General features: G+C 43.0%; 1 protein-coding gene across 1 annotated transcript in view; it reads left to right on the top strand.

The window, feature by feature from the left end:
• Window positions 1-12166, top strand: part of adamts3 (ADAM metallopeptidase with thrombospondin type 1 motif, 3) — a 452399-nt gene that overhangs the window by 382211 nt on the left and 58022 nt on the right. The window contains exon 15 of the mRNA XM_062024353.1: window positions 6511-6591. Within this exon, the coding sequence (XP_061880337.1) occupies window positions 6511-6591 (81 nt within the window). The remainder of the gene's footprint in view (window positions 1-6510; window positions 6592-12166) is intronic.

Below are 12166 nucleotides of genomic sequence, written 5' to 3'. Positions count from 1 at the left end.
TCAATGTGTGAATTGATTGCTCAGCTAAGTTGGAAAAAGTGATTTTGTCAGGTTCAAACACTGATGACATCTATTAAACAAGACAAGAAGCAAGGAATTAAACAGAGACAGAATTAAATTTAGCTCAATTGAGGAGTAACGCGTAGACTTTTACCCTTGCACGGTGTCTCACCACGCTCTGACGAAAGATTGTACGCCTCCTCTTTTATTTGGACTTTCCCCGATTACATGGCAACAGCCTTTTCTGAAGGGGACGGGGGTCGTAAACAGCCGTCGCCTTTGGTTGCAAGACAGTTCGAAGAAAAGGTCGTAAAACAGTTCAATAATCCTGTGGATTACAATAGAAGAAAGAAACCGACGCCTTCATGTCGCTTCCCGTCGTACACAGTGGAGTTTTACAAGCCTTTTGTTTGGTAAGATCTAAGACAGCTTTTGTCCTCTTGCCGGGAACTCATGGCAACACAACGTTTTGTGTTAACTTAGATACAATTATCTGTGTTGGCCCTGCGATGAGGTGGCGACTTGTCCGGGGTGTACCCCGCCTTCCGCCCGATTGTAGCTGAGATAGGCTCCAGTGCCCCCCCGCGACCCCGAAGGGAATAAGCGGTAGAAAATGGATGGATGGATGGACAATTATTCTGATAGATTTTTATTTATTTTTTTACGCTTTCAATGTGTGAATTGATTGCTCAGCTAAGTTGGAAAAAGTGATTTTGTCAGGTTCAAACACTGATGACATCTATTAAACAAGACAGGAAGCAAGGAATTAAACAGAGACCGAATTCAATTCAGCTCAATTGAGGAGAAACGCGTAGACCTGCACCCTTGCACGGTGTCTCACCACGTTCTGACGAAAGATTGTACGCCTCCTCTTTTATTTGGACTTTCCCCGATTACATGGCAACAGCCGTTTCTAAAGGGACGGGGGTCGTAAACAGCCGTCGCGTTTGGTTGCAAGACAGTTCAAAGAAAAGGTCGTAAAACAGTTCAAAGAAAAGGTGCCTGGAGCTTGCGTCAGGTCCTGCTTCCACTCCGCTTTGTAGATCTCGGGTCAAGATAAAATCTTCCTGTGGATTACAATAGAAGAAAGAAACCGACGCCTTCATGTTGCTTCCCGTCGTACACAGTGGAGTTTTACAAGCCTTTTGTTTGGTAAGATCTAAGACAGCTTTTGTCCTCTCGCCGGGAACTCATGGCAACACAAAGTTTTGTGATAACTTAGATACAATTATTCTGACAGATTTTATTTTATTTTTTTACGCTTTCAATGTGTGAATTGATTGCTCATCTAAGTTGGAAAAAGTGATTTTGTCAGGTTCAAACACTGATGACATCTATTAAACAAGACACGAAGCAAGGAATTAAACAGAGACATAATTCAATTTAGCTCAATTGAGGAGAAACACGTAGACCTGCACCCTTGCACGGTGTCTCACCACGCTCTGACCAAAGATTGTACGCCTCCTCTTTTATTTGGACTTTCCCCGATTACATGGCAACAGCCATTTCTAAAGGGACGGGGGTCGTAAACAGCCGTCGCCTTTGGTTGCAAGACAGTTCAAAGAAAAGGTCGTAAAACAGTTCAAAGAAAAGGTGCCTGGAGCTTGCGTCAGGTCCTGCTTCCACTCCGCTTTGTAGATCTCGGGTCAAGATCAAATCTTCCTGTGGATTACAATAGAAGAAAGAAACCGACGCCTTCATGTCGCTTCCCGTCGTACACAGTAGAGTTTTACAAGCCTTTTGTTTGGTAAGATCAAAGACAGCTTTTGTCCTCTCGCCGGGAACTCATGGCAACACAAAGTTTTGTGATAACTTAGATACAATTATTCTGACAGATTTTATTTTATTTTTTTACGCTTTCATTGTGTGAATTGATTGCTCAGCTAAGTTGGAAAAAGTGATTTTGTCAGGTTCAAACACTGATGACATCTATTAAACAAGACAAGAAGCAAGGAATTAAACAGAGACAGAATTCAATTTAGCTCAATTGAGGAGAAACGCGTAGACCTTTACCCTTGCACGGTGTCTCACCACGCTCTGACGAAAGATTGTACGCCTCCTCTTTTATTTGGACTTTCCCCGATTACATGGCAACAGCCGTTTCTAAAGGGGACGGGGGTCGTAAACAGCCGTCGCCTTTGGTTGCAAGACAGTTCGAAGAAAAGGTCGTAAAACAGTTCAATATTCCTGTGGATTACAATAGAAGAAAGAAACCGACGCCTTCATGTCGCTTCCCGTCGTACACAGTGGAGTTTTACAAGTCTTTTGTTTGGTAAGATCAAAGACAGCTTTTGTCCTCTCGCCGGGAACTCATGGCAACACAAAGTTTTGTGATAACTTAGATACAATTATTCTGACAGATTTTTTAAATTTTTTTTTACGCTTTCAATGTGTGAATTGATTGCTCAGCTAAGTTGGAAAAAGTGATTTTGTCAGGTTCAAACACTGATGACATCTATTAAACAAGACAGGAAGCAAGGAATTAAACAGAGACAGAATTCAATTTAGCTCAATTGAGGAGAAACGCGTAGACCTGCACCCTTGCACGGTGTCTCACCACGCTCTGACGAAAGATTGTACGCCTCCTCTTTTATTTGGACTTTCCCCGATTACATGGCAACAGCCGTTTCTAAAGGGGACGGGGGTCGTAAACAGCCGTCGCCTTTGGTTGCAAGACAGTTCGAAGAAAAGGTCGTAAAACAGTTCAATAATCCTGTGGATTACAATAGAAGAAAGAAACCGACGCCTTCATGTCGCTTCCCGTAGTACAAAGTGGAGTTTTACAAGCCTTTTGTTTGGTAAGATCTAAGACAGCTTTTGTCCTCTCGTCGGGAACTCATGACAACACAAAGTTTTGTGTTAACTTAGATACAATTATCTGTGTTGGCCCTGCGATGAGGTGGCGACTTGTCCAGGGTGTACCCCGCCTTCCGCCCGATTGTAGCTGAGATAGGCTCCAGTGCCCCCCCGCGACCCCGAAGGGAATAAGCGGTAGAAAATGGATGGATGGATGGACAATTATTCTGACAGATTTTTTTTTTTTTTTTTTTTTTTTTTAACGCTTTCAATGTGTGAATTGATTGCTCGGCTAAGTTGGAAAAAGTGATTTTGTCAGGTTCAAACACTGATGACATCTATTAAACAAGACAAGAAGCAAGGAATTAAACAGAGACAGAATTCAATTTAGCTCAATCGAGGAGAAACGCGTAGGCCTTTACCCTTGCACGGTGTCTCACCACGCTCTGACGAAATATTGTACGCCTCCTCTTTTATTTGGACTTTCCCCGATTACATGGCAACAGCCGTTTCTAAAGGATACGGGGGTCGTAAACAGCCGTCGCCTTTGGTTGCAAGACAGTTCAAAGAAAAGGTCGTAAAACATTTCAAAGAAAAGGTGCCTGGAGCTTGCATCAGGTCCTGCTTCCACTCCGCTTTGTAGATCTCGGGTCAAGATAAAATCTTCCTGTGGATTACAATAGAAGAAAGAAACCGACGCCTTCATGTCGCTTCCCGTCGTACACAGTGGAGTTTTACAAGCCTTTTGTTTGGTAAGATCAAAGACAGCGTTTGTCCTCTCGCCGGGAACTCATGGCAACACAAAGTTTTGTGTTAACTAAGATACAATTATCCGTGTTGGCCCTGCGATGAGGTGGCGACTTGTCCAGGGTGTACCCCGCCTTCCGCCCGATTGTAGCTGAGATAGGCTCCAGTGCCCCCCCGCGACCCCGAAGGGAATAAGCGGTAGAAAATGGATGGATGGATGGACAATTATTCTGACAGATTTTTTTTTTTAATTATTATTTTTTTACGCTTTCAATGTGTGAATTGATTGCTCAGCTAAGTTGGAAAAAGTGATTTTGTCAGGTTCAAACACTGATGACATCTATTAAACAAGACAAGAAGCAAGGAATTAAACAGAGACATAATTAAATTTAGCTCAATTGAGGAGTAACGCGTAGACCTGCACCCTTGCACGGTGTCTCACCACGCTCTGACGAAAGATTGTACGCCTCCTCTTTTATTTGGACTTTCCCCAATTACATGGCAACAGCCGTTTCTAAAGGGGACGGGGGTCGTAAACAGCCGTCGCCTTTGGTTGCAAGACAGTTCGAAGAAAAGGTCGTAAAACAGTTCAATAATCCTGTGGATTACAATAGAAGAAAGAAACCGACGCCTTCATGTCGCTTCCCGTCGTACACAGTGGAGTTTTACAAGCCTTTTGTTTGGTAAGATCTAAGACAGCTTTTGTCCTCTCGCCGGGAACTCATGGCAACACAACGTTTTGTGTTAACTTAGATACAATTATCTGTGTTGGCCCTGCAATGAGGTGGCGACTTGTCCAGGGTGTATCCCGCCTTCCGCCCGATTGTAGCTGAGATAGGCTCCAGTGCCCCCCCGCGACCCCGAAGGGAATAAGCGGTAGAAAATGGATGGATGGATGGACAATTATTCTGACGGATTTTTTTTTTTTTTTTACGCTTTCAATGTGTGAATTGATTGCTCGTCTAAGTTGGAAAAAGTGATTTTGTCAGGTTCAAACACTGATGACATCTGTTAAACAAGACACGAAGCAAGGAATTAAACACAGACAGAATTCAATTTAGCTCAATTGAGGAGAAACGCGTAGACCTTCACCCTTGCACGGTGTCTCACCACGCTCTGACGAAAGATTGTACGCCTCCTCTTTTATTTGGACTTTCCCCGATTACATGGCAACAGCCTTTTCTAAAGGGGACGGGGGTCGTAAACAGCCGTCGCCTTTGGTTGCAAGGCAGTTCGAAGAAAAGGTCGTAAAACAGTTCAATGTTCCTGTGGATTTCAATAGAAGAAAGAAACCGACGCCTTCATGTCGCTTCCCGTCGTACACAGTGGAGTTTTACAAGCCTTTTGTTTGGTAAGATCTAAGACAGCTTTTGTCCTCTCGCCGGGAACTCATGGCAACACAACGTTTTGTGTTAACTTAGATACAATTATCTGTGTTGGCCCTGCGATGAGGTGGCGACTTGTCCAGGGTGTACCCCGCCTTCCGCCCGATTGTAGCTGAGATAGGCTCCAGTGCCCCCCCGCGACCCCGAAGGGAATAAGCGGTAGAAAATGGATGGATGGATGGACAATTATTCTGACAGATTTTTTTTTTTTTTTTTTTTTTACGCTTTCAATTGATTGCTCGGCTAAGTTGGAAAAAGTGATTTTGTCAGGTTCAAACACTGATGACATCTGTTAAACAAGACACGAAGCAAGGAATTAAACAGAGACAGAATTCAATTTAGCTCAATTGAGGAGAAACGCCTAGACCTGCACCCTTGCACGGTGTCTCACCACGCTCTGACGAAAGATTGTACGCCTCCTCTTTTATTTGGACTTTCCCCGATTACATGGCAACAGCCGTTTCTAAAGGGGACGGGGGTCGTAAACAGCCGTCGCCTTTGGTTGCAAGACAGTTCGAAGAAAAGGTCGTAAAACAGTTCAATATTCCTGTGGATTTCAATAGAAGAAAGAAACCGACGCCTTCATGTCGCTTCCCGTCGTACACAGTGGAGTTTTACAAGCCTTTTGTTTGGTAAGATCTAAGACAGCTTTTGTCCTCTCGCCGGGAACTCATGGCAACACAACGTTTTGTGTTAACTTAGATACAATTATCTGTGTTGGCCCTGCGATGAGGTGGCGACTTGTCCAGGGTGTACACCGCCTTCCGCCCGATTGTAGCTGAGATAGGCTCCAGTGCCCCCCCGCGACCCCGAAGGGAATAAGCGGTAGAAAATGGATGGATGGATGGACAATTATTCTGACAGATTTTTTTTTTTTTTTTTTTTTTACGCTTTCAATTGATTGCTCGGCTAAGTTGGAAAAAGTGATTTTGTCAGGTTCAAACACTGATGACATCTGTTAAACAAGACACGAAGCAAGGAATTAAACAGAGACGGAATTCAATTGAGCTCAATTGAGGAGAAACGCGTAGACCTGCACCCTTGCACGGTGTCTCACCACGCTCTGACGAAAGATTGCACGCCTCCTCTTTTATTTGGACTTTAAAGGGGACGGGGGTCGTAAACAGCCGTCGCCTTTGGTTGCAAGACAGTTCGAAGAAAAGGTCGTAAAACAGTTCAATATTCCTGTGGATTTCAATAGAAGAAAGAAACTGACGCCTTCATGTCGCTTCCCGTCGTACACAGTGGAGTTTTACAAGCCTTTTGTTTGGTAAGATTTTTTTTTACACTTTCAATGTGATTGCTCAGCTCGATCTCCTTGGCGGAGGTCGGTGTCGTCGCTCTCGTAGAAAAGCATCCAAATGCTTCATATTCCAAGAGTCCTTTCATATGCGAATGAAAACCGTCGCCTCTTTCTCTCTCTGGATAAATACGTCCTCCTTTTTTCCCCTTGCACTCCTTTGTAGAGCAAAGAGAAGCAGGCGGGATGTCCACCACTGCAAACAAATGATGTCTGCTCATCTTATCCCTCTCTGTCTCTCTTGTCCTTCCTTCCCACCCCACCCCCCGCTCTCGGCAAAAGGCTACCTTAAGATGTTTCTCGTTCCTCCCGGAGCGAGACACGTGATCATCCAAGAACACGAGGCCTCCCCTCAAATTCTTGGTAAGTGAGACGTCGCCGACAACAGCGTCCAGCGCTCATTTCCACAGGAGACCCATTTGGACCTGTGGAAAATGATACACAGACCGACACTTTGCATAATTGATGTCCTATCCTCTTTGTGGCTGAATTAGCCTTCGCGCTGTCCTGTGCATGCATTATTCATCCGTGTGTTTGCATTGAATTGTAGACCTTGGCGAAGTGAGGGGAATGATGTCATGTTGACGACCACAATAACAAAAGAAGCAGACTAAGTACATATAAATCCTGCAATGATCCCCTGATGGCAGGGAAGTAAATACTGCTAATTCTACCTTTGCAGACAACTAGAAACTCAGCAAGCTAGACAAAGACGACACTCAGGCGGCTAAGGAGCGGGTTGGCATTGACGGCTGTGGCTGTAGGCAACCTCCGGATGTAGGTTTTATCGTAAATGCACCAGATTGCCGCATTTGACGTAGCTTTAAAGTAGCAGTAGAGTGGAAAAACAAGTTGCCTCTATTTTGAAGCTATCATCATATACAAACCCCCTTTCCATATGAGTTGGGAAATTGTGTTAGATGTAAATATAAACGGAATACAATGATTTGCAAATCCTTTTCAACCCATATTCAGTTGAATGCACTACAAAGACAACATATTTGATGTTCAAACTCATAAACTTTATTTTTTTTTGCAAATACTAATTAACTTAGAATTTCATGGCTGCAACACGTGCCAAAGTAGTTGGGAAAGGGCATGTTCACCACTGTGTTACATGGCCTTTCCTTTTAACAACACTCAGTAAACGTTTGGGAACTGAGGAGACACATTTTTGAAGCTTCTCAGGTGGAATTCTTTCCCATTCTTGCTTGATGTACAGCTTAAGTTGTTCAACAGTCCGGGGGTCTCCCTTGTGCTATTTTAGGCTTCATAATGCGCCACACATTTTCAATGGGAGACAGGTCTGGACTACAGGCAGGCCAGTCTAGTACCCGCACTCTTTTACTATGAAGCCACGTTGATGTAACACGTGGCTTAGCATTGTCTTGCTGAAATAAGCAGGGGCGTCCATGGTAACGTTGCTTGGATGGCAACATATGTTGCTCCAAAACCTGTATGTACCTTTCAGCATTAATGGTGCCTTCACAGATGTGTAAGTTACCCATGCCTTGGGCACTAATACACCCCCATACCATCACAGATGCTGGCTTTTCAACTTTGCGCTTATAACAATCCGGATGGTTCTTTTCCTCTTTGGTCCGGAGGACACAACGTCCACAATTTCCAAAAACAATTTGAAATGTGGACTCGTCAGACCACAGAACACTTTTCCACTTTGTATCAGTCCATCTTAGATGAGCTCAGGCCCAGCGAAGCCGACGGCGTTTCTGGGTGTTGTTGATAAACGGTTTTCGCCTTGCATAGGAGAATTTTAACTTGCACTTACAGAGGTAGCGACCAACTGTAGTTACTGACAGTGGGTTTCTGAAGTGTTCCTGAGCTCATGTGGTGATATCCTTTACACACTGATGTCGCTTGTTGATGCAGTACAGCCTGAGGGATGGAAGGTCACGGGCTTAGCTGCTTACGTGCAGTGATTTCTCCAGATTCTCTGAACCCTTTGATGATATTACGGAGCGTAGATGGTGAAATCCCTAAATTCCTTGCAATAGCTGGTTGAGAAAGGTTGTTCTTAAACTGTTCAACAATTTGCTCACGCATTTGTTGACAAAGTGGTGACCCTCGCCCCATCCTTGTTTGTGAATGACTGAGCATTTCATGGAATCTACTTTTATACCCAATCATGGCACCCACCTGTTCCCATTTGCCTGTTCACCTGTGGTATGTTCCAAATAAGTGTTTGATGAGCATTCCTCAACGTTATCAGTATTTATTGCCACCTTTCCCAACTTCTTTGTCACGTGTTGCTGGCATCAAATTCTAAAGTTAATGATTATTTGCACAAAAAAAAAATGTTTATCAGTTTGAACATCAAATATGTTGTCTTTGTAGCATATTCAACTGAATATGGGTTGAAAATGATTTGCAAATCATTGTATTCCGTTTATATTTACATCTAACACAATTTCCCAACTCATGGAAACGGGGTTTGTACAAGTCGCAAACAAAAGTTTACATCCACTTGTAAAGAACATAATGTCATGGCTGTCTTGAGTTTCCAATCATTTCTACAATTCTTATTTTTTTGTGATAGAGTGATTGGAGCACATACTTGTTAACCTGACTCTCGCCAGACCCTTGTAGTTCGCTGCGCTCCACACAAGGGTCTGGGCTCGAGGGCATCGCAAACTCCTTCCAGATAGCAAAAAATAATGAACCAATCAGGATCGCCGGGCGGGATTTCACAGATGTGACGTAGCGCCGGAACTACGATTCAAACAACAATCGATCAATCAATCAAAGTTTACTTATATAGCCCTAAATCACGAGTGTCTCAAAGGGCTGCACAAGCCACAACCACATCCTCGGCTCAGATCCCATTTATTGAAAAATATAAATACTTACTGGTAAAGTTCCGATTTATTTTTATTTTTTTTCAGAATATTCCAATTTTATTTTCCTTGTCACTTTCCTCTTGTCAAATTGCAACATTTTCTTGTATTTTTTTTTATTTTTAATGACAATATTTTTCATGAAGAAATGCGTTGTGTGCTGACATTGATTCTGCTATTGCAACTGTTTTGTCGAATCTATCGAATATTAATTATTTAAAAAATGAACAGAGAACGGTTTTGAAGGCATTTGTTGGTGGCAAGGATGTTTTGGCTCTTTCTTCCCGGCGTCGGGCTCATCAGTGTCACGGGTTGATTTCCATGTGAGTGGTTGAAGTAGGACAATTATATTTTTTTTTTACAAAGTCCCGCTTTCTGAAATACATCTCCTATTGAGAACTCCCAGCGAACTACAAGGATCTAGCGAGAGTCAGGTTGCATACTTTTTGGTCACAAAAAACATTCATGAAGTTTGGTTCTTTTATGAATTTATTATGGGTCTACTGAAAATGTGAGCAAATCTGCTGGGTCAAAAGTATACGTACAGCAATGTTAATATTTGGTAAGTTTCACTGCAATAAGGCGCTTTTGGTAGCCATCCACAAGCTTCTGCTTGAATTTGTGACCACTCCTCTTGACAAAATTGGTGCAGTTCAGCTAAATGTGTTGGTTTTCTGACATGGACTTGTTTCTTCAGCATTGTCCCCACGTTTAAGTCAGGACTTTGGGAAGGCCATTCTAAAACCTTCATTCCAGCCTGATTTAGCCATTCCTTTACCACTTTTGACATGTGTTTGGGGTCATTGTCCTGTTGGAACACCCAACTGCGCCCAAGACTAAACCTCCAGGCTGATGATTTTAGGTTGTCCTTTTTCATTGTCCCAATTACTCTCTTTAAAGCACCAGTTCCATTGGCAGCAAAACAGGCCCAGAGCATAATACTACCACCACCATGCTTGACGGTAGGTGTGGTGTTCCTGGGATTAAAGGCCTCACATTTTCTCCTCCAAACATATTGCTGGGTATTGTGGCCAAACAGCTCCATTTTTGTTTCATCTGACCACAGAACTTTCCTCCAGTAGGTCTTATCTTTGTCCATGTGATGTCAGATGAAACAAAAATTGAGCTGCTTGGTAGGGATGTGCGTATCGATCCTGTGGTATCGATATATCGATACTCACACGCTACTCATTTGGCATCACTTTTCTGAAAAAAGTATGGATATAAACCAAAAAACGGCGTGTGGGGGTGCGAGCATCACTTTCAGATGTTTTTGATTACTTACTTAAAGGCCTACTGAAATTATTTTTTTTAATTTAAACGGGAATAGCAGATCCATTCTATGTGTCATACTTGATCATTTCGCGATATTGCCATATTTTTGCTGAAAGGATTTAGTAGAGAACATCGACGATAAAGTTCGCAACTTTTGCTCGCTGATAAAAAAAAGCCTTGCCTGTACCGGAAGTAGCGTGACGTCACAGGAGCTAGTATTCCTCACAATTCCCCGTTGTTTACAATGGAGCGAGAGAGATTCGGACCGAGAAAGTGATGATTACCCCATTAATTTGAGCGAGGATGAAAGATTCGTAGATGAGGAACGTTACAGTGAAGGACTTGAGAGACAGTGATGGACGTATCTTTTTTCGCTCTGACCGTAACTTAGGTACGCTGGCTCATTGGATTCCACACTCTCCTTTTTTTATTGTGGATCACGGATTTGTATTTTAAACCACCTCGGATACTATATCCTCTTGAAAATGAGAGTCGAGAACGCGAAATGGACATTCAGTGCCTTTTATCTCCACGACAATACATCGGCGAAATGCTTAAGCTACAAGCTAACGTGATAGCATCGTGCTTTAACTGCAGATAGAAACAAAAAAATAAAGCCCTGACTGGAAGTATAGATAGAAAATCAACAATACTATTAAACCGTGGACATGTAAATACACGGTTAATGCTTTCCAGGCTGGCGAAGGTTAACAATGCTGTGCTAACGACGCCATTGAAGCTAACTTAGCAACGGGACCTCACAGAGCTATGCTAAAAAACATTAGCTCTCCACCTACGCCAGCCAGCCCTCATCTACTCATCAACACCCGTGCTCACCTGCGTTCCAGCGATCGGCAGAAGAACGAAGGACTTCACCCGATGCGTTTGGCGGCCCGGAGAGGTAGGAAGTCAAGGTGAGGTCGGCGGCTAGCGTGGCTAGCGCTCCAACAAAGTCCTCCTGGTTGTGTTGCTGTAGTCCGCTGCTAATACACCGATCCCACCTACAACTGTCTTCTTTGCAGCCTTCATTGTTCATTAAACAAATTGCAAAAGATGTCCAGAATACTGTGGAATTATGAAATGAAAACAGAGCTTTTTGTATAGGATTCTACGGGTACCATAACTTCCGTTACTCGGACTTCGTCACGCGCATACGTCATCATACCGCGACGTTTCAACCGGATATTTCCCGGGAAGTTTTAAAAGTCACTTTATAAGTTAACCCGGCCGTATTGGCATGTGTTGCAATGTTAAGATTTCATAATTGATATATAAACTATCAGACTGCGTGGTCGGTAGTAGTGGGTTTCAGTAGGCCTTTAACTTACTATGTGCTGGGACACCCCTGTACCTGGCAGAGTATAGAGCTGGCCCAGTCATGTCACAGCTAGAGACAGCGAATGAGCGTCGTCAACGTGCAACACACACACAGCCAGCCGACAGTGTTGTTACTTTTCCTGAACAGCAACCTGAGACTTCAGTAAAGTGTGACGTGTGACGACATATCTCGAGTACACTAAAGGTGTGATGGTGTCAGACATTTTTGTAGATCATTTTTCCAAGTTCATTTTCTCAGGGAACTGTCTTTCGTATGCAGGTTTATAGGACAAGGAAATCCTAGTTTATTGTGATAAGGAAATTATTGACTTTGGTGTTATAAGTTTACTTCCACAAAGAGGTTTGAAACATAACATTGCTATGAATAATTGTTTTTTTAAGCTTTTTCTACCAAGACTTTTTTTTGAGAAATAAGAAAAGTGAAAATGTGTATATTTTTGTTTATATTTAATTTATTTATCATATTTATG

Source organism: Entelurus aequoreus, linkage group LG17, assembly GCF_033978785.1.
Source record: "Entelurus aequoreus isolate RoL-2023_Sb linkage group LG17, RoL_Eaeq_v1.1, whole genome shotgun sequence".
NCBI lineage: Eukaryota > Metazoa > Chordata > Actinopteri > Syngnathiformes > Syngnathidae > Entelurus > Entelurus aequoreus.
This window is presented reverse-complemented; position numbering and strand designations above follow the sequence as displayed.